This window comes from Mercenaria mercenaria, chromosome 9 (assembly GCF_021730395.1).
Source record: "Mercenaria mercenaria strain notata chromosome 9, MADL_Memer_1, whole genome shotgun sequence".
In the NCBI taxonomy this organism is placed as follows: domain Eukaryota; kingdom Metazoa; phylum Mollusca; class Bivalvia; order Venerida; family Veneridae; genus Mercenaria; species Mercenaria mercenaria.
The window spans coordinates 47,151,155-47,175,265 of record NC_069369.1 but is presented as its reverse complement, the minus strand read 5'-3'; the positions used below and the strand labels follow the sequence as shown (position 1 = coordinate 47,175,265).

Sequence of the window (24,111 nt, the reverse complement as noted above, 5' to 3'; positions counted from 1 at the left end):
CTACTATTCGACATACGCATTTCAAAGATAATTGCAGACGATAAATATAACTATGGCAAACACTCATTTATTTCAATACATTTGCATGTCTACTTTTTCTTCCAGCAACGCAGACCAAAGAAAATGTCAATACTGTTACAGCTTCGCAAAACCCAACATATAAACAACAAGGTCCGTTTGGCATTCAGCCATCGCACTCAAACAATGAAATAGCCCAACAACAAACTGTTCTTGGAAGTCTTCCGTAAAATAAAAATATCCCACTGTATCAGCATCATGATGCTGTAGCAATTCATACGGCGCACACAGAAATTAAAAGCCGACAACAAGCTTCCGTGAAAACCCGACCGTCTAATCACGCACCATATCAGCAGTGCAGTCAACCGCCATATTCAAAGAACCATAAATATCAACAGCAGGCACCGGTAGGTAGTCAGCTGCAATACCCACAGAACCAGCAACAAATCCCTGTAGGACTTCATCCGTCATACTCACTGAGCGAGCTGTCCCCACCAGAAGGTCCTCGTGGCACTCAACAGTCGTACGAACAGAACGAACTCTCCCTGCCAAAAGGTCCTCATTGTACTCTACAGCTGTGCGCAGAGAAAAATATCTCCAAACATGAAGGACCTCATAAGCCACATTCGTATGCACAGAACGAGCTTCCCCAACATGTGGGTCATCATGCCATTAAACAGTCGTTCTCACAGGACCGGCTCTCCCAACAAAAAGTTCATCAACACATTTATGAGTCATATTCACAGAGCCAGGTACCAAGTACAAGGCTTAATAATCACCAGTTTCCTTCCTCGCCACACAACAATTCAGTGGATCCACAAAACATATTGTACAAAATAATATATTTTATTAAGCATATATGTCATGGATTCAATCTAATCTAAGTGACCGCTATCAAACTGTATGCGTTGATGGTGAGTTGTCGACGCCTACAGTGTGCTACAGGGATCAGTACTTGGTCCAAAGAACTATATCATGTACACTAAAGACGTTGGTGCCATAAACAGACTCAATTATTGCGCCGCATTGAGGGTTGCCTGGCTGAAATCGTCTTGTGGATGCATTGCAGCATGCTGAAGTTCAATGCTGATAAAACAGAGGTAATGATATCCACATAAAAGCATAACTCAAAGTACATTGAGGACGTCTCGATGAAGATCGGTGACTCTGTGATAAAATCCATAGAATGTGTTAGGAAACTTGGTGCAGTCTTTGACAACAGTATGGATATGGAACAGCAACTTAACTCTGTATGCCGGGCTGGATATGCACGACTACACAGAATAGATAACATCAGATCGTATCTTACCAGTGATGCCACAAAGACCCGTGTCATTAGCCTGATTACCTCACGGTTCGACTACTGTAATGCCTTGTTCAGTGGAATTCCAAACAGTACAATTTACAAGTTGCAACATGTCCAGAACACGGCAGCTCGCGCTATCAATAGGACGCCCCGTCGCAATCATATAACACCGGCTCTGAATTGCCAGTGAACTACAGGGTACAGTAAACGGTTCTGACCCATATCTTTAAGTCTCTACACGATCAGTCCCCTGCCTTTATAAGGGGTATGTTAGAAGTATATAAACCACTCAGAAACCTAAGGTCACACGGTTTCCCTTCCCGTCAAGATTAGGGAAGCTGACACGCTGGCTGTTTTCAAAAGCCTGCTAAATACCCACTTCTTTGTACAACATTTCGTAAACTTACCAAAACATGTTAGCGTAGAACAGTATCCATCACAGGGTCACTTAAATACTTTTAAATATGTATATATGTTTGTCTTGTTTTACATTCATGATTTTTGTTAACGTATAAATGTGCATTAAAAGAGTGATGCAAATGTGCTATAATAATAATAATAATAATAATAATAACAATAATAATATACTGAACAAAACAGCTAACCCCCCATATGCTATTTTGCAGATATCTTTGAAATAACTGAAAGTACTTTTTTTAAAGTTAAATTTAAATCGAAAATAATTAATGTTCATTTTGTAACTATGACTTAAGATGTATTAAAAAGGATTCAAGAAAGATTGTACACGTTCATTGTTGCACTTAATATAAATCGAACCTGGGCAATAAACATAATACCAATACAGTTTTCAAAGATTTTTTTGGAAAGATCTATTTAAATTGGAAGAAATCAAATATAAAGTTTTAGCTAAAGATAATATGGAACACTTGTATTTTGGTGATCCCTATCATTATAGTACAATGTACTATTAAAGTTGTGGACGCACCTCAGAGTAAGATTGTGGATTAAGTCACTATTAAAGAGGACTATATATCATACAAATTGTGAACGCAGCGTAAGGTTACACATCAGACCACTACTAAAGAGGTCTATATACTATAAAAGCTGTGGACGCACCCTAAAGAAGCCTGTATTAAAAAAGAATATATACCATGAAAGTAGTGGACGCACCTCCAAGTAAGGTTATACATTATTAGCCTGTATCAAAGAGAATTATTTATACTATATAGAAACCGAGGACGCTCATTAGAGTGAAGTTATACATTTAGCCTGTATTAGAGAAGACTATATATGAAAGGAAGGATGCACCTCAGAGTAAGGTAATACATTAAGCGTGTATAAAAGATGAATATATACTACAGAAATTGAGGACGCACATCAGAGTAAGGTAATACATTAAGCGTGTATAAAAGATGAATATATACTACAGAAATTGAGGACGCACATCAGAGAAAGGTAATACATGTATATTATATCACTATTAATGAGGACAATATACTATGAAAGCTGAAGACGCTCCTCAGAATCAGGCTATCAATAAGCCTCTATTAAAGAGGACTACATACTATGAAAGTTGAGGACGCACTTTACAGTAAGGCTATACATTAAGTCGCAGTTTATGAGGACCATATACTAAAACGTTATGGACACTTCTCAGAGTAAGGTTTTACATTAAGCCTGTATTAAAATGTATATATATGATAGAAATTGAGCACTCACCTCAGAATAATGTTATACATGAAGTCACTATCAAAGAGGACTGTATATAATGAAAGTTGAGGACGCTCCCCAAAGTCAGATTATAAATTAAGCCTATATTTAAGAGAACAATTAATGTACTATGAAAAGTGAGGGCGCTCCTAAGAGTAAGGTTCAACCGTTATACATTTTATCAATATTTAAAAAGACTATATTTTATGAAAGGTGAGGACACTCCTTAGATTCAGGTTATACATTAAGCCCGCATTAAAGGAAGCTATATACAATGAAACTTTGGGCAAACCTCAGAGTAAGATTATTCGTTAAGTCACTATTGAAGAGGACTACTAGTATATATACTATAAAAGCTGTGGACGAATCTCAGAATAAGGTTATACATTTAGAATGCATTAAAGGAGTAATATATACTATGAAAGTTTAGGACGCACCTCTGATTAAAGTTATACATTAAGCTTGGATCATATGCACTATGGAAGCTCCTCAGAGTAAGGTTATGCATTAAGTTAAAACTTTGTATTAAAGAGGACTATATACAATGAAAGATGAGGACGCACCTCAGAGTAAGAATATAAATTAGGTCACTATTAAAGAGGAATATATTCTACAAAAGTTGTGGACTTTCTTCAGAGTAAGGTTATATATTAATCCTCTATTAAAGAGGACTTTATACAATAGTCATGTAGTATGGAAGTTGATGACGCACCTCAGAGTAAGCGTGAACTAAAGATTATTCTAACACGATCCGATTCATTTTCCTATTAAACAAAGAAGGCAAAAAACAGTGAATTATTATACAACAGATCACTGTTCTGAAGTCACAATTATTACGTCGTGGTGTCAAATGGCACAGCGGCGCGTTGGAAAAGAAACCGATTGAAAACGGGCAAATATTTAATGAATGTCGTCAAGGTTGTATTTGAAAATCCTTGGTAACGTGTTAGAATCGAAATAATATATCCCATTTAGTGATTTGCTCTTGAATAAATCATTGTTTGTCGTTCAGATGCGTATTATTATATCACTCGGGCTGCGCCTTCGTGATATAATTCCTTCGCATCGGAACTCCAAACAATGATTTATTCAACGACAAATCACTGGATGAGATATATTATTTCTTAAATATATACCATAGAAGGTAAGGACGTACCTCAGACTAAGGTTATATATTATGTCACTATTAAAGTGGACTATATACATGTACATGTACTATGAAAGCTGAGAACGCTCCTCAGAGTCAGTTTATATATTAAGCTTCTATTGAAGAGATCTATATAATAGGAAAGTTCAGCCCGCAACTCAGAGTAACGCTATACATTAAGTCACTTTGTGGACGCACCTCAGAGTAAGGTTATACATTTAGCCTGTATTAAAAATGAATATGTACTATAGAAACTGAGGACGCACTTCAAAGTAAGATTATTCATTAAACTTCAGTTAAAGAGGATTATATATTATAAAAACTGGACACTCCTCAGAGTAAGATTAGACTATATAAACTGAAACTGATTAATTTGATTTAACACCTATTTCTATACAATGACATATTCAATGGCGTTGTACATAATATTAATGATAATAATAATTTTAATAATAATAATAACTTTAATTAAACAAACAGTCCCACCTGAGGCCATTTTACCCCTATTGCCGGATACCAGTGCTTAAAGCCTTACATGGTACGCCCAGACGGCTGCATATAGAGGTTCGAACCCCCTGGTTAATGGTGCCATCACTTATTATTTAAAAAAAGAAATACTATTCACTACCCTACCCATAGAATCTGTACCAGCAAATACATTTAATTTAACAAACCTTGAAAATATTAATGTTGAAATGTAAAATCTTTTACAAAAATTTAAAAACTACCACCCGCTGTCCAAATAACGCTAAGCATTGGATCTGACGACAGGCTTTTGAGACTCATCTTCACCAATCAGGTCCTTGCTTTCAACATTTTGAAAGTGAAAGTAGAAGTTTAAAAAGTCTATATTTAACCTGGGATTCCAGTTTTCGATATATGTGAATATCACGTACGGGTTAATAAATCTAATAAGAAAGCTTGTAGAAACACATGAATTAGTTGTTTTTCTTATTATTTTTTCCATTCAAATTGAAAAGCGTTTGTAAGGGGTACCGGAGGTAAACCGCCTTAATTATAAATCTTTATATTTAACCATCGATAAGTACGTGTTCCTCTGTGGTGTATTGGCGAAGATGGCAGGAAAATATTTATTGCCGCGGAGGACCGGGTTCGATTCCCGACTCGGGTGTGAGTTTCTCTTGATAGTTTAGAAACAAAATCTCATGTTCTTATGTTCATAATGTAATGAAACTTTTATTCTAAAGAAAAAATAGTTTAGCCAAAATCTGAGTCCAGTCCCTTTTAGCCTTGTTGAAACGAGTCGTCTTATTGGTTCAAATAAAAATAGATTGTTGGGAATAAAAATAGCAATATTGGAAATCCGATTATACAGAAAATGATTTGAATGGGCTGTCATCAGATCTACGTTTTAGAAAGATCGAGAACTTTTGTCAAATTGACCAAGGCAACTGCCTTTGAGCACACTGCATTCAAGGTGGCGGTCTGATGAATATGCATTGTTGATATTAATCTTACAAGTACGAGGCCTTAAGTAGGAGTCTACCCATTGAAGAGCTGTTTCACGGACACCATACTGTGCTTTTAGGACATCTAGCATAATGCCGTGGTCAACAGTGTCAAATGCCGCACTTAAGTCAATAGCAATAAGGGCCGTGACTTCCTGTTTCTCCATACCACTTAGAAGATCATTAACTTGTATGTCCCTTTGTTTTAACCTAGTCCTTTTGTTAAAGTTTTATCTCTGTTACTATTAAAGCTGTTAAACTGAAACTTGAAATGGTTATTACCAAGGTCCACACTAATAATAATCCTCAAAGCTCTGATTAGAATTTTGACAGGTTTATGTCCCTTTTGCTGGCAAAGCTTCAATTCATAGTCGAGCACTGAAAAGTCTAGCTTTCCGTCTCATGGACCACTCTAATTACTTTTAATTGAAACGGTATATATTTTTAATTGGAAACAGCGTAAGCAGGTATTATTTTTAGAAATTAGAAATAATTTTTAATTGTAATGGTACTTATTTTAAATTGAGCAGTGAAACATTCCCAGTGTACATCTAATACTTAAATCTGTTGCTTTGGGTATTCTATTTGATGCTTAAGTGATTGTAATAAGTAATTTTATTTATTTTTAGTCATGTATACTAGATACACCTCAAGAGTAGACATAACTCATATTAATATGAATAAATGAATAAAGTAAAGTTAGATAAATAGATATACTCATTTCAAGAACCAATTTTGATATATTTTGTACACTCGAAAGGTTTCCAGAAATGCTATTATTTTAATATTTGTGCAAATGCTGCTGTATGTTTTAATATTTGTACAAACATTATGCTGTTGTTTTATGTGATGTATAGTCTCAAATAATTCTTATAGAATGGCTATATACATGTATATTGTTTATAATGTATATGGATGAGACTGGAATAAATAAATGCTATATAATATGTAGTACATCAATCTATAAATATGCAAAATTGTAGAAAAATCTGTCCGGTAGAAATAATTGTGAAAAACATCTTTAATCTGTAATAAACAGCTTTCTCAATAAGTTTTGACAGAAATGATAAGTTACGCACACTGGCAACAGAACAGAAAAAAATGCCTCTGTACATGTTATACATGTACCTTACCCGCTAGGTATTCTTAAAGAACCATGGTCATGAAGGGGAAAATAAACTAACCCGTTTCAATCGTACATTTCTCAACTTAAACGCGCAGTTCGGTGAATGGGTACCTAGTACATTGAACAAGCGATAATTTATCTCCCATCGTGCACCAGTCACATTGTCTCAATGTTCTATATTGCTGAGATTATCAACATATTTTATGCTTTCGTCCACGTTACAGAAAAAACTTGCGTGACCTTCCTTAATGGACATCCGGTCTAGAGGTCACGGCAGTGTGCACATGTTAGGCGAAACGTAAACAAACAAAAACGAATTTAAAAAAATCACAATTTTACACTAAAACTCGAAATGATGAATGAAATTCATCTTGTTATTCCTTCTCTTGAGAAGGAATATTATAGTTCAATAAGTCACACTTGACTGAGCTACTGATACCGAGAGCTGTTGTCATTACAAGCTGGCCAATAAAACTCCGTGGCCTTAGAAATAACCTCTGACGTTAGACTATTCTTTCCTAATTGAGGCGACTCTCTGACTGAACGCATTGCGTGGATTATTACTAAACCCGAGGATGTTATTTCCTCCATTCTTGAGGAACATAACATACATTCAGTCGACCAGATAGACATATATTAGCAAATTTAAATGTAAACAACTAAATATTATCGTTACCTTGAAATGCATAGTTAATATATGAAAACAAACCCCATTGCGACCCTCTAATTATGCGCAACATAATCACGCATCGAATCGTAATTGATTAACCGGGTCAATGTCTTATTGCCGTATTTACTCTACTGAAAGTGGTAACATATTTAATTTGTTGTTGGATTTAACAATTTATGTTAAATAACTAGCGTAAATGCTTACTTGAAATTTTTTGGCAGTATAAAACAGACATTGCAACCAAAATTTTACAAGATGATCATTTTATATTTATATATATATGCCCTAGAAGGAACTTTTGCTATGCTTTAACTTGTATATGATTTTTAATTTGAAATCATACATTGGTCTACATCTGTTCTGTTTATTTTATTCATTTTGCACATTTATGCTGCATTTTCACATATTAGCAAACACGTGTAGTAAAATGACAATTGACATACATTTTTACAACAGCCAATCAGAATGGTTTTATAATCTAGAACGGAACTTCACCAGGGAAGGTCAAGCAAGTTTTTTGTGTAACGTTGAAAAAACTTTAAACTACACGTTGTTTTTGTAAGATAAGAAGTATTGAAGAAATGTGACCGGTACATTTACATTACCACTTGTTTGATATCCATAGTACACATAGTACCTAACTGCATGCTTTAGGCATGAAATGCGGGATTGAAAAGGGTTAGTATATTTTCTCCTTCATGACCATGGTTCTTATAGAATACCTAGGGGTAGGGTATAACATGTACAGAGGCATTTTCTTTCTAGACTGGCGCCAGTGGTTACGCACAGGACGATAGTTGGAAAGCTCTAGTTCAAGACATGCTTTTTTTAGCAAAGGTCTAACAACCGATTGTTTGTATTTCACAGGAAAAAGGCCTTGTCACCAATTTAGTGATACTAGGGAGCAGTTCATCTACATGTGAATTCAGAATACGTGTTAGCAAAATATCTAGCTCTGAAGACGTAGTATGAAAGAAGCATATTGAATGAAAGGTGAGGACGCTCCTTAGAGTCAGGTTATACATTAATCTAAATCAATGAGGATTTTATACTATGAACGCGGAGGACGCACCTCAGAGTAAGAATATACATTAAGTCACTATTAAAGAGAATATATACTATGAATGTTGACGACGCTCCTCAGAGTCAGGCTATACATCAAACTCCAACACATTGTTACTTCCCCTTATCGGTACGGTAGATTGTTTGACAATGTTCCTGCGCGGAGGTTGGTTATACATGAAGACTGTATTAAAGAGACCTATACACGATGAAAGTTAAGGCTGCAATTCAGAGTACGATTATACATTAAGTCACATAATATAAAAGCTGTGGACGAATCTCAGCGTCAGGTTGACATTTAGCCTGCATTTGAGAGACTGTATAGACGCATCTCAGAGTAAGGTAATACAAAAAGAGGAATATATACTATGTTACTATATTGTGGGTGCACCTAAGAGCCATGTTATACATTATGTCACCATTAACTAGGACAATATATCATAAAGGTTCTGGACGCATCACAGAGTACTGTAATATATTAAGTCACTATTAAAGAGAAATATATACAAAAGAAATTGAGGACGCACTTCAGCGTAAGGTTATACATTAAACTTGTATTTAAACGGTATAGATACTATAGAACTAAGGACCCACCTCAGTGTATTAAGCTTCTCTTTAAGAGGTATATTATTATACGGTAGTAAAAAGGACGCACCTCGGAGTAAAGTTAAGAACCAATTCATATATAAAATCTGGGGAAAAACGTATTCAATACCTGGTAACAAACAAGGAAAACCTAAACAACTCGACCGTGGCAAGGCCGTCTCAGATTACGCAGTCATTTTCGAAGTTGTCTCAGTTAAGACATTTGAGTACAGGAAAAGAGGTTTTGACTTAAACTTAAACTTTGTTAAAGATGATTTCTATGGTTTTATTGGCTTTTTCTCTGTTAGGTAAGAATTTAATTGTTATTTTATAAAACAAAGTACTCAAAGTTTGTAAGTACTGTCCTTTAAAGGGTATACATGTAACAGTTAAATAATGTGTACAATCAGGATTAGTTGCTGTTCCATTAATGTTAACATATATGAGCCGCGCCATGAGAAAACCAACATGGTGGCTTTGCGACCAGCATTGATCCAGACCAGCGCAGTCTGGTCAGAATCAATGCTGTTCGCTAACAGTTTCTCTAATTGCAAAAGGCTTTGACAGCGAACAGCATGGATCCTGACCAGACTGCGCGGATGCGCAGGCTGGTCTGGATCAGTGCTGGTCGCAACGCCACTATGTTGGTTTTCTCATGGCGCAGCTCAATTATAAGTACCGCAAATATTATGGCGTTTTTATTTTTAGCAGTATGTAATTAAACAATCAGTTATGGTGACTGATTTGTGCTATTTCGTTATTCCGTTCTGTCTCAGCGACCGAACGTCGTTATGGCGCGTAGTACGTGTAGACAATCGCGTCAAAACAAAATATTGATAAATCTTATGCTTATTTCTAAGTTCCAAGCCACATAGTGCTTTCCATTGTTTCAAGTTGATTATGTAATCTGTTTAATTTGAATTGTAAAAGTGAACCTGCATTTCTGATGTGTTACATAACCATTAAAATATTTATAAAGAAAAAAAACACTATGATTCGCCCTCTTTGGGAGCTCACTGATTTGTAAAATCCAATGCACCCCTAATGGACAAAACTATTTAGGGGCCTATATAATTTGATGAGCACATTAATCAAGGTTCTTGTAAAGGCTCTTGAATGACGCATGTCTTTCTTAATTCTCGCGTCGTGAAATTAAAATCCAATAGACATAGTTGCGAGAATTAGTAAAACCTCGCATTGTCGCATTGTCGCCCGGTGTAGGGGATAATTTCTTACTACATCACCGTGGTATTGATAAATAGTACCCAGGAAGAATTACATCGATCAATTTGTCCGGAAATTGAATCCCAAGCGACAGTGCGACAATGCGAAGTTTTGTTTTACTAATTCTCGCAACTATGTCTATTGGATTTTAATTTCACGACGCGAGAATTAAGAAAGACATGCGACAATTAAGACGATAATTATCGCCCTCTTAACCTCGCGAGGATTGTTAAATCTCGCATGTATATATGTTTTCGGACAAGGTGACAACGCGATAACTATCGCGTTGTCGCGTGTTGGCGAGGCGACAATTAAAGTGGCACGAACAGGCTTCCGTAGGATTCCGTAAATTCCCGCAACTATGTCTATTGGATTTCAATTTCACGACGCGAGAATTAAGAAAGACATGCGACAATTAAGACGATAATTATCGCCCTCTTAACCTCGCGAGGACTGTTAAATCTCGCATGTATATATGTAGAAATTTAATTTACATTTTTGCGTGCGCATGTGCATGATATCGCTATCTCTCTTTTACTAAGCGTACATAAAAGGTTCTACCATCACCGATAAAGTAAATAAAAGTACGGAATCCTGTTCGTGCCACTTAAACTGTCGCCTCGCCAACACGCGACAACGCGATAATTAATGAACAAGTTTGTTCACTGCATTTGACGCTCTTTTACGGAATCCTGTTCGTGCCACATAAATTGTCGCCTCGCCAACACGCGACAACGCGATAATTAACGCGTTGTCGCCTTGTACGAAAACATATACATAATATTCAGCGTTTGCCAAAGAATATCAGATAATCTTTACCTGATACATAACTTGTACATTTAAGCACAACTGTTATGTAAATAGTTTTTATTTTTGTCGCATGAGATGCTCTTTGAACCTGCACGTATGCGTAACCGAACAAGTACAACATCGCAACCTTACAATTACAAAATATATACAACCAAACCTGTATTAAGCAGTCCACAAAGGAATGAACCCATGCGGTGGCTGCCTCAGTTTTGATGCAAGGACAAACTTAAGACCGGTTACGACCAAGGTAGAATATACAGAGATTTTTTGAGGTTCACTATATATTTGACAGTCGATGCACGACGTCAGTACAAATATTCTAAAACTATATCGATGAAACTCTGTCTTGGCAATCCCACGTTAGTACCGTGGCCAATAAACTAAACTCAAAAATTGCTCTACTTAGAAGAATTGCATTTTTCTTAACAGATGAGATGAAACTATTGTATTACAATGCATATATTATGTCAACCATGGAATATTGTTGCAATGTCTGGGGACTTTGTCACAACTCGGACACTGATAAAATTAAATCTTAAAAATAATTACAAAATCAAAGTGTAGCAACTTTGATGAAGTATTAAGAAATTCAAAACTTCTATCTTTTGAGAACAGGTGCAAATACCATATTTCATTTTTAGTGTACAAAAGTAAAACAGGAGATTGTCCTATATACATTTCAGATTTACTACATTTTGTTCATAATGATCATTACAGTTTGCGCTCAACCGAAAACTTGGATCTTTCTATTGTTAAACCTAAAACGAACTACTGAAACAAACATTTAGCTACAAAGCTGCACACATATGGATTTCACTTCCTTCTTACATTAAACTTCATAATAACAATATAACTGCGTTCAAGCATGATTTAAAGAATTTTCTCTTGTTACAATAGTTTTTAGCAATTAATTACTTGTAATTACTAAAATTTTGTTGAATTGATGTTACTGTATTCGTTTCCAATAATAATAATATTCATATTTTAATTTATTATTCAAATCTGGAACTATTTATTATTTTATGGGACATACTTTCTTTTTTGTACATCTTAATTGTCATGTATAATCTTTGTGACACATGGTAATTCTTGTAAAACATAGTTATTGTTATATTACGTTTATTTAAGACTTCCTTAATTTGAGACGTGTTTGTCGAGAAAATTTAAGTAATTCTGATATGTGTATTTTTGTATAAATGTTTAATTATAAATTGGCTGTATGATTGTGTGCATGTGTGAATGTATATCAGTTGAAGGCCAAACTGGAAATAAGTTGTATAATATCTGTATTTCAACTATTTGTACACTTAGTATGTAACCTTCAGAAAATAAAATAAAGTTATTATTATTATTATTATTATTAGCATTCAAAAACAACAAACACAAAGAGCTAGATGGGAAATGGCCGCGGCTTTATTTCATTGATATTATGGCATATAGCATATTTAAATTTATAAAAATGAATACGAACTGAAGAAAAAACACTAAAAATCACTAGCTTAATTGCGTAGCAACTTACATGCTACGCAAAGAGGCAGAAGCCCATGTTACAAGCTGACAATGAAGAAACTGGCAAAATGCAGAGATTTCTTCATTTACAGTTGATGAGAAAATGTGGCGAACTGTTCATCACTATCCCATAAAATATGTGTGAAGTTGGCGAGAAGTTCGACATTCGACATTATTCTATCTCACAACGACATTGGACATTTGAAGCGTGAAGTTGGCAATAAGTTAAACTTTCGACATTGAACATTAGATCTCAAAACGATATTGGACATTCAATAACAGAACGACATTGGACATTCGATTTCAGAACGACATTCGACATTCGATACCAGATCGACATTGAGCATTCAATTTCAAAACGACATTCGACATTCGATACCAGATCGACATTGGACATTCGATTTCAGAACGACATTCGACATTCGATACCAGATCGACATTGAGCATTCGATTTCCAAACGACATTCGACATTCGATACCAGATCGACATTGGACATTTGATTTCAGAACGACTTTCGACATTCGATACCAGAACGACATTGGACATTCGATTTCAGAAAGACATTGTACATTTGATTCCAGATCGACATTGAACATTCGATTTCAGAACGACATTCGACATTCGATACTAGATCGACATTGGACATTCGATTTCAGAACGATATTCGACATTCGATACAAGAACGACATTCGACATTCCATTTCAGAACGACATTGGACATTTGATACCAGATCGACATTTGACATTCGATTTCAGAACGACATTCGACATTCGATACCAGAACGACATTGGACATTTGATACCAGATCTACATTCGACATTCGATTTTAGAACGACATTGGACATTCGATTTCAGAACGATATTGGACATTCTATTTCAGAATGACATTGGCCATTCGATTTCAGAACGACATTGGACATTCGATACCAGAACGACATTGGACATTCGATTAAAGAACGACATTGGACATTCGATTTCAGAACAACGTTGGACATTCGATTTCAGAACGACATTCGACATTCGATTTCAGAACGACATTCGACATTCGCATCTAGAACGACGTTCGACATTCGATTTCAGAACGACATTGGACATTCGCATCTAGAACGACATTGAACATTCGGTTTCAGAACGACATTCGACATTCGATACTAGATCGACATTGGACATTCGATTTCAGAACGACATTCGACATTCGATACCAGAACGACATTCGACATTTCATTTCAGAACGACATTGGACATTTGATACCAGATCGACATTTGACATTCGATTTCAGAACGACATTCGACATTCGATACCAGATCGACATTGGACATTTGATACCAGATCTACATTCGACATTCGATTTTAGAACGACATTCGACATTCGATTTCAGAACGACATTGGACATTCTATTTCAGAATGACACTAGACATTCGATTTCAGAACGACATTGGACATTCGATACCAGAACGACATTGGACATTCGATTAAAGAACGACATTGGACATTCGATTTCAGAACAACGTTGGACATTCGATTTCAGAACGACATTCGACATTCGATTTCAGAACGACATTCGACATTCGCATCTAGAACGACATTCGATTTCAGAACGACATTCGACATTCGCATCTAGAACGACATTGAACATTCGATTTCAGAACGACATTCGACATTCGATACCAGAACGACATTGGACATTTGATACCAGATCTACATTCGACATTCGATTTTAGAACGACATTGAACATTCGATTTCAGAACGACATTGGACATTCGATACCAGAACGACATTAGACATACGATTTCAGAACGACATTCGACATTCGATACCAGATCGACATTGAGCATTCGATTTCAAAACGACATTCGACATTCGATACCAGAACAACATTGGACATTCGATTTCAGAACGACATTTGACATTTGTTACTAGATCGACATTGGACCTACGATTTCAGAACGACATTCGACATTCCATTTCAGAACGACATTGGACATTTGATACCAGATCGACATTCGATTTCAGAACGACATTCGACATTCGATACCAGAACGACATTGGACATTTGATACCAGATCTACATTCGACATTCGATTTTAGAACGACATTGGACATTCGATTTCAGAACGATATTGGACATTCTATTTCAGAATGACATTAGACATTCGATTTCAGAACGACATTGGACATTCGATACCAGAACGACATTGGACATTCTGTTAAAGAACGACATTGGACATTCGATTTCAGAACAACGTTGGACATTCGATTTCAGAACGACATTCGACATTCGATTTCAGAACGACATTCGACATTCGCATCTAGAACGACGTTCGACATTCGATTTCAGAACGACATTGGACATTCGCATCTAGAACGACATTGAACATTCGCATCTAGAACGACATTGAACATTCGATTTCAGACACCATTCGACATTCGATACTAGATCGACATTGGACATTCGATTTCAGAACGACATTCGACATTCGATACCAGAACGACATTCGACATTCCATTTCAGAACGACATTGGACATTTGATACCAGATCGACATTTGACATTCGATTTCAGAACGACATTCGACATTCGATACCAGAACGACATTGGACATTTGATACCAGATCTACATTCGACATTCGATTTTAGAACGACATTGGACATTCGATTTCAGAACGACATTGGTCATTCTATTTCAGAATGACATTAGACATTCGATTTCAGAACGACATTGGACATTCGATACCAGAACGACATTGGACATTCGATTAAAGAACGACATTGGACATTCGATTTCAGAACAACGTTGGACATTCGATTTCAGAACGACATTCGACATTCGATTTCAGAACGACATTCGACATTCGCATCTAGAACGACATTCGATTTCAGAAAGACATTGGACATTCGCATCTAGAACGACATTGAACATTCGATTTCAGAACGACATTCGACATTCGATACCAGAACGACATTGGACATTTGATACCAGATCTTCATTCGACATTCGATTTTAGAACGACATTGAACATTCGATTTCAGAACGACATTGGACATTCGATACCAGAACGACATTGGACATACGATTTCAGAACGACATTCGACATTCGATACCAGATCGACATTGAGCATTCGATTTCAAAACGACATTCGATACCAGATCGACATTGGACATTCGATTTCAGAACGACATTCGACATTCGATACCAGAACGACATTGGACATTCGATTTCAGAACGACATTTGACATTTGATACTAGATCGACATTGGACCTACGATTTCAGAACGACATTCGACATTCTATACCAGATCGATATTGGACATTCGGTTTCAGAACGACATTGGACATTCGATACCAGAACGACATTGGACTTTCGATTTCAGAACGACATTAGACATACGAACCCAGAACGACATTGGACATTCGAATCCAAAACGACATTATTAGTATCAGTTGGCACCGATTCCTGAAAGTCTGTGAGTGCTCCTGAAAGTGTCACAGACTGTTTAAAATGATTTAAAAAGAAACAGGAACTACTTGGTTAGTGTTATCACTCCTGGCACCAGTTCTTGAAAGTCAGCGGGTCCTCGTAATGTGTCGAAGACCGTTCTGAATGATTCGAAAGGACACGTGGATTGCTGGGTCGGTGTTTTCTACCTCGATACCGATTCCTGAAAGTCTGCGAGTGCTCCTGAAAGTGTCGTAGACCATTCAAAATGATTGAAAAAGACACACGGACTATTGTGACGATGTTTTCTCCCTTGGCACCGATTCCTGAAAGTCTGCGAGTGCTCCTGAAAGTGTCGTAGACCATTCTAAATTATTGAAAAAGAAACACGGACTATTGTGACGATGTTTTCTTCATTGGCACCGTTTCCTTAAAGTCTGCGAGTCCTCTTGAAAATGTCACAGACCGTTCTTAATGGGTTGAAATGATAGTTCTTGTGAACTTCCAAAAGAAACAAGAACTATCATTTCAACCGATTAAGAACGGTCTGTGACATTTTCAGGAGGACTCGCAGACTTTCAAGAACCAGTACCAAGAGAGATAACACTAACCAAGTAGTTCTTGTTTCTTTTTTAATCATTAAAAATGGTCTGCGACACCTTCAGGAACACTCGCAGACTTTCAAGAATAGATGCCAAGTGAGAAAACACCGTCCCATTAGCCTCTGTATCAATTCAACCGATTATAAACGGTCTGTGACACTTTCAGGAGGACTCTCAGACTTTCAGGAAACAGTGCCAAGGAAGCAAATATCGTCACAATAGTCCATGATTCTTTTTCAATCATTTAGAATGGTCTGCGACACTTTCAGGAGCACTCGCAGACTTTAAGGAAACGGTTCCAAGGGAGAAAACATCGTCACAATAGTCCATGTTTCTTTTTAAGTAATTTAGAATGGTCTACGACACTTTCAGGAGAACTCGCAGACTTTCAGGAAACGGTTCCAAGGGAGAAAAAATCGTCACAATAGTCCATGTTTCTTTTTCAATCATTTAGAATGGTCTGCGACACTTTCAGGAGCACTCGCAAACTTTCAGGAATCGGTGCCAAGGTAGAAAGCACCGACCAAGCAATCCACGTGTCCTTTCAAACCATTCAGAACGGTCTTCGACACATTAGGAAGACTCGCAGACTTTCAAGAACTGGTGCCAGGAGTGATAACACTAACCAAGTAGTTCCTGTTTCTTTTTAAATCATTTTAAATGGTCTGAGACAATTTCAGGAGCATTCACAGACTTTCAGGAATCGGTGCCAACTGACACTACTAATGTCTTTTTTGATTCGAATGTCCAATGTCGTTCTAGGTTCGAATGTCCAATGTCGTTCTGAAATCGAATGTCCAATGTCGTTCTGGTATCGAATGTCGAATGTCGTTCTGGTACCGAATGTCGAATGTAGTTCTGAAATCGAATGTCCAATGTCGATCTGGTATCAAATGTCCAATGTCGTTCTGAAATCGAATGTCCAATGTCGTTCTGAAATCGAATGTCCAATGTCGTTCTGGTATCGAATGTCGAATGTTGTTCTGAAATCGAATGTCCAATGTCGTTCTGGTATCTAATGTCCAATGTCTTTCTGAAATCGAATGTCCAATGTAGATCTGGTATCAAATGTCCAATGTCGTTCTGGTATCGAATGTCGAATGTCGTTCTGAAATGGAATGTCCAATGTCGATCTGGTATCAAATGTCCAATGTCGTTGCTAAATCAAATGTCCAATGTCGTTCTGGTCTCGAATGTCGAATGTCGTTCTGAAATCGAATGTCCAATGTCGATCTGGTATCAAATGTACAATGTCGTTATGAAATCGAATGTCCAATGTCGTTCTAGATGCGAATGTCCAATGTCGTTTTTGATGTCCAATGTTGGTCTGGTATCAAATGTCCAATGTCGTTCTGAAATCGAATGTCCAATGTCGTTCTGAAATCGAATGTCCAATGTCGTTCTGAAATCGAATGTCCAATGTCAATCTGGTATCGAATGTCGAATGTCGTTCTGGTATCGAATGTCGAATGTCGTTCTGAAATCGAATGTCCAATGTTGATCTGGTATCAAATGTCCAATGTCGTTCTGAAACCGAATGTCCAATGTCGTTCTGGTATCGAATGTCGAATGTCGTTCTGAAATCGAATGTCCAATGTTAATCTGGTATCAAATGTCGAATGTCGTTCTGAAATCGAATGTCCAATGTCGTTCTGAAATCGAATGTCCAAAGTCGTTCTGAAATCGAATGTCGAATGTCGTTCTGAAATCGAATGTCGAATGTCAATCTGGTATCGAATGTCGAATGTCGTTCTGAAATCGAATGTCCAATGTCGTTCTGAAATCGAATGTCCAATGTCAATCTGGTATCAACTGTCGAATGTCGTTCTGAAATCGAATGTCCAATGTCGTTCTGAAATCGAATGTCCAATGTCGTTCTGAAATCGAATGTCCAATGTCGTTCTGAAATCGAATGTCCAATGTCAATCTGGTATCGAATGTCGAATGTCGTTCTGAAATCGAATGTCGAATGTCGTTCTGAAATCGAATGTCCAATGTTGATCTGGTATCAAATGTCGAATGTCGTTCTGAAATCGAATGTCCAATGTCGTTCTGGTATCGAATGTCGAATGTCGTTCTGAAATCGAATGTCCAATGTCGTTCTGAAATCGAATGTCCAAAGTCGTTCTGGTATCGAATATCCAATGTCGTTCTGGATTCGAATGTCCAATGTCGTTCTGAACTCGAATGTCGAATGTCGTTCTGGTATCGAATGTCGAATGTCGTTCTGGTATCGAATGTCGAATGTCGTTCTGTAATCGAATGTTCAATGTCGATCTGGTATCAAATGTCCAATGTCGTTCTGAAATCGAATGTCCAATGTCGTTCTGAAATTGAATGTCCAATGTCGTCCTGGATTCGAATGTCCAATGTCGTTCTGGATTCGAATGTCTAATGTCGTTCTAAAATTGAATGTCCAATGTCATTCTGGATTCGAATGTCTAATGTCGTTCTAAAATTGAATGTCGAATGTCGTTCTGGCTTCGAATGTCTAATATCGTTCTAAAATTGAATGTCCAATGTCGTTCCGGTATCGAATGTCCAATGTCGTTCAGAGATCGAATGTTCAATGCCGAAAGTTTAACTTATTGCCAACTTCACGCTTCAAATGTCCAATGTCGTTCTGAGAATGTTCAATGTCGAATGTCGAACTTCTCGCCAACTTTACGCACTTATTAAAATAATAGGAACTACAAGTAAAGACAACGCTAAGACACCATGCAATTATCACTTTTACAAGTTAGTTTATAATAGAATCGGCAACTTGACATGTTGATAAATATTCATGTAAGGTTTGAAAAAATGGAAGTTTTTTTTTTTTGGGGGGGGGGGGGGGGGGGAATCGGGGGTGACCGGATAAGGGTACAAAATTTCACATGTTGATAATATCGGAAAATAAAAAATGAAAAGAAAAACTACTAAGGGCCATAACTCTAGTGTTACTTGGGCAATCAGACTGAAACTTGACGTGCCGCATTTCCCTGTATAGTGGTAAACATATGAAGTTTTATTTAAATATTCCAAACCACTTTCTAGAAATGGCTCCGGACGGACGGACGGACGGAAAGACGAACGTTCCTACATATGGGTATTTATGTGACTACCCTTTTGTTCTCTCTATTGTTCTTTTAGCCACGTAAAAGAAAAATAGCTACATAAAAGCTTACGGAATGAATGACATCAAAGAAAAAGTACAGTTACCTATTTTTCCTATATCTACCTAAGTATGCAAATGTAAGCTCGAACGGACGGACAACGCCAAAACTATATCCCTCCGCCTTCGGCGTGGGGTAAAAATATTTATACGCACTTTAGAACGGACAATTAAGATTTTATACTTAAAAAGTGCCATTCGCTCCCAGTCCTACACTAGAAATGTTCGTTGCTTTACGTAAGTCGCGACAGATATATTTGTAATCCGCGCACCAAAACCCTAAAAAACTCATATTGAGAAAAATAAGGGAAAGCGTCGAATTACATTTAAAAGCAATAATAGTGTTATTATAGCTGCATAAAATTGAATACAAGTAATACAAGAGGGCCAAAATGGCCCTATATCGCTTACCTGTTTTTATCATTGCACTTAAGGACAAGAAGGTGAAAAAATCATAATCAAGATCAATCAAAAGAATTATGACAAAATAAAGTGGACATTTTCTTAAAGATACTTCAAATAAAATTATTTTCAAATCAGGCCAGTAGTTTCATGCCCGAAGGATTACATCAGAGGAGGTTAGGAGCAAAATTTTAACTGATGAAGCCCAAAGGACAGGAACAACAAAGGGAAGAAATTAAAAATAAATCTAAGTCCTCAGAAAAAATATCTAAGTCCAAATGGCAGGAACAACAAAGGGAAGAATTTAACCAAAAAGAAAAAAAAATCTTACAAGGTACAGATATGTAAAAATACACCTAAATATTGGAGGTACCATCCATGTTGTACCACAAAAAAAGTGGTCTCGGTTTTTCCCTACGGCCAATAATAAAAAAGTTACTAAATAAGCTATTTATAGTAACATAAAAAGGAAATAATTAAAACAAATTATTGTAAGTGAACAAAAGAAGGATCTGCCAAATAAAAACAAGAGCACTGCAGTCCACGCAAATGCAGAGCAATATACACACAAAACAAAGTCATATGACCTTTGACCCCTAAGTGTGACCTTGACCTTGAAGTGAGCCATCCGAAACATGCGCTCTGCACATCGTTTCGATGAGGTGAACATTTGTGTCAGGTTTCTTTGAAATCCTTCAAGGGGTTCAAGAGTTTCAGAGCGGAAGGGAAATTGCTAACCAACAGACATACAGACAGACGGACACCGAGGCGATAACATAATATGTCCCTTCGGGCGTATAAAAAGAAATCGAGATCTTATGGTGATACAAGTTGTGTGCAAGTTTGGTTAAAATCAAATCATAAATGAAGCTGCTATTGTGCAGACAAGGTCAAAATAGCTATTTTTGGCACTTTCAGGGGCCATAACTCTGGAACCCATAATGGAATCTGGCCGGTTCAAGAATGGAACCAAGACCTTATGGTGACATAAGTTTTATGCAAGTTTGATTAAATTCAAATCATAAATGAAGCTGCTATTGTGCAGACAAGGTCAAAATAGCTAATTCTGGCCCTTTCAGGGGCCATAACTCTGGAACCCATGATGGAATCTGGACAGTTGAAGAAAGGAACCAAGATCTTGTGGTGATACAAGTTGTGTGCCAGTTTAGTTAAAATCAAATCATAAATGAAGCTGCTATGGTGCAGACAAGGTCAAAAAAGCTAATTTTGGCACTTTCAGGGGCCATAACTCTGGAATCCTTTTGGGATCTGGTTGGTTTAAGAAAGGAACCAAGATCTTATGGTGACACAAGTTTTGTGCAAATTTGATTAAATTCAAATCATAAATGAAGCTGCTATTGTGCAGACAAGGTCAAAATAGCTAATTCTGGCCCTTTCAGGGGCCATAACTCTGGAACCCATGATGGAATCTGGACAGTTCAAGAAAGGAACCAAGATCTTATGGTGATACAAGTAGTGTGCAAGATTGGTCAAAATCAAATCATACATAAAGCTGCTATTGTGCAGACAAGGCCAAAATAGCTTATTTTGGCCCTTCAGGAGTCGAAACTCTGGAACCCATTATGGGATCTGGCCAGTTCAAGGAAGAAACCAAGATCATATGGTGATACAAGTTGTGTGCAAGTTTGGTTAAAATAAAATCATAAATGAAACCACTATCGTGCAAACAAGAAATTGTTGACGCACAAAAATAGCAAATTCTGGCCCTTTAAGGGGCAATAACTCTAGAACCCATGATGGGATCCGGCCAGTTTTCGAAAGGAACTGAGATATCATGCCAGTACAAGTTTTGCACCAGTTTGATCAAAATTGCTTGCAAAATGTGGTCTCTATCTTGTTCACAAGAAATTGTGGACGGACGGACGGACGGACGACCAACGAAGGGCGATCACAAAAGCTCACCCTGTCACTATGTGACAGGTGAGCTAAAAAGAAATAGAATAAAGAAAACATAACACATCATATAAAATGTGAAGATGATTCCATTATATTATTTTTATTTTAAATCTAGAAACTTTAGACTTTTCACCACTTTTCAGATATTACGTCGAAATATTAAAACGTTCGTTTCACTATTTTCATTTAACTAAATAAATAGTCACTGCGACAGATTTTAGTAAGAGTATCAGTCTGTATCTGAAAAACAAACTTGACAGCAGAAATACGTCAAATTGCTAATATATATATATATAAGTATTATAGGGTAGGGTGGGAGGGAATTTTTCTATCGATGTCGGGGGCGTGGCAAATATATGCACGGACTTCTCGTAACTTTTGCCGCCAAGCGTGTAGACCGTAAAACGGAATGCAACTGATGTTTTATATCAGCGGACAAGTCATCTCTTGCACATTTGTCACCAGAAATAACATAATTTTTTTTACAAGAGGACATAAATGCATTTATGCTGTAACTGTGACTTTTCAAGGATGTTAATACGTGCGTCTTTTGTAAGATATTTCTCAAAACACTGTTTAGGAAACAGTCACTTACTGAGATAAAAATTAAGTCCCAGTAACAGAACAACAAACAACGGTCACTCGGTAGCTCAGTCGAACGAACTAGGTACATCACAAGTCTGAGCGAGGCGAATGTTCTCCGTGGCGACTTGACAGAAGACAATATGTTTGAAGTCAATCACCCCCACCTTATTTCATGTTGGGATATGATTTAGGAGACAGTAAACATGTCAGTACTGGTGTAGCATCAAACTAGCTATAGGTTATTTGGCCACCGTAACATTATTGATATACTGATGAAAAAGGCTGTTAAACCCAAATTAATCAAAACAAACACACAAACAAATAAATATAAACTACAGTATTAAAATACTAGTGTATTAAATATTATAAAACATTTTACTTATATTTCGAAAGCTTTCAGCAAGAGAGGCTGGAATGATGTATTAAACACTATCATCGTGTGATACATGTTATATTGCAAACTAAAATGATAACATAAGCGACAGAACTTTCTGCACTTTAGTACTTTGATGAATTTCTATTTATCTGCAGGCATTGCCGAATGCGACGTCTGCTTGGACGAGAATGATGACATAATAATCTGCGACTATGGCTGCTGCACGTCTTACGATTATATTTTGGACAAGTACTACGACGAATGTTGTCTTGAATCTTCCTTACCTTCGTCTGCTACAACAACAACAACAACACCAACAACACAGTATTTGCCCGATTCGACATCTGAGTCATCTTGGTAAATGCACATTTCTTTCACAATTTTCATACCAGCGTGAAATTAGCAGTAATGCTGTTGCTGTTGAAATTTATAAGCAGATTACTGCTGTTGCTGTTGGAAATTATAAAAGTAACAACAGTTTTACTGCTGTTGCTGTTGGAAGTTATAGCAGTAACATCAGTATTACTGCTGCTGCTATTGGAAGTTATAGCAGTAACATGCTACTATTGGAAAGTTATAGCTGTAACATTAGTATTACTGCCGTTGATGTTGGAAGTTAAAGAAGTAACACTAGTATAACTGCTGCATGCTATTGGAAGTTATAGCAGTAACATTAGTATTACTGCTGTTGCTGTTGGAAGTTATATCAGTAACATTAGTATTACTGCTGCTGCTGTTGGCAGTTATAGCAGTAACATCAGTATTACTGCTGCTACTATTGGAAGTTATAGCAGTAACATCAGTACCACTGCTGCTACTATTGGAAGTTATAGCAGTAACATCAGTATCACTGCTGCTACTATTGGAAGTTATAGCAGTGACATTAGTATTACTGCCGTTGCTGTTGGAAGTTATAGCAGTAACATAAGTATTACTGCTGCCTGCTATTGGAAGTTATAGCAGTATCATTAGTATTACTGCTGCTGCTATTGGAAGTTATAGCAGTAACATCAGTGTCACTGCTGCTACTATTGG

The 24,111-nt window shown here is 36.9% G+C and overlaps 2 protein-coding genes across 3 annotated transcripts in view; one reads left to right on the top strand and one right to left on the bottom strand.

Moving 5' to 3' along the window:
* The window catches only part of LOC128559272 (uncharacterized), a 29,877-nt gene extending 29,388 nt beyond the window's left edge, over nucleotides 1–489 (bottom strand). Inside the window, exon 1 of the mRNA XM_053550540.1 lies at nucleotides 364–489. Within this exon, the coding sequence (XP_053406515.1) occupies nucleotides 364–489 (126 nt within the window). The remainder of the gene's footprint in view (nucleotides 1–363) is intronic.
* An 8,720-nt stretch (nucleotides 490–9,209) lies between these two features.
* LOC123547041 (uncharacterized) overlaps nucleotides 9,210–24,111 on the top strand; it is a 66,088-nt gene continuing 51,186 nt past the window's right edge. For both annotated transcript variants that reach the window (XM_045333793.2, XM_045333794.2), the window contains exons 1-2: nucleotides 9,210–9,362; nucleotides 23,232–23,433. In XM_045333793.2, the coding sequence (XP_045189728.2) occupies nucleotides 9,326–9,362; nucleotides 23,232–23,433 (239 nt within the window). In that variant the 5' untranslated portion in view covers nucleotides 9,210–9,325. The remainder of the gene's footprint in view (nucleotides 9,363–23,231; nucleotides 23,434–24,111) is intronic.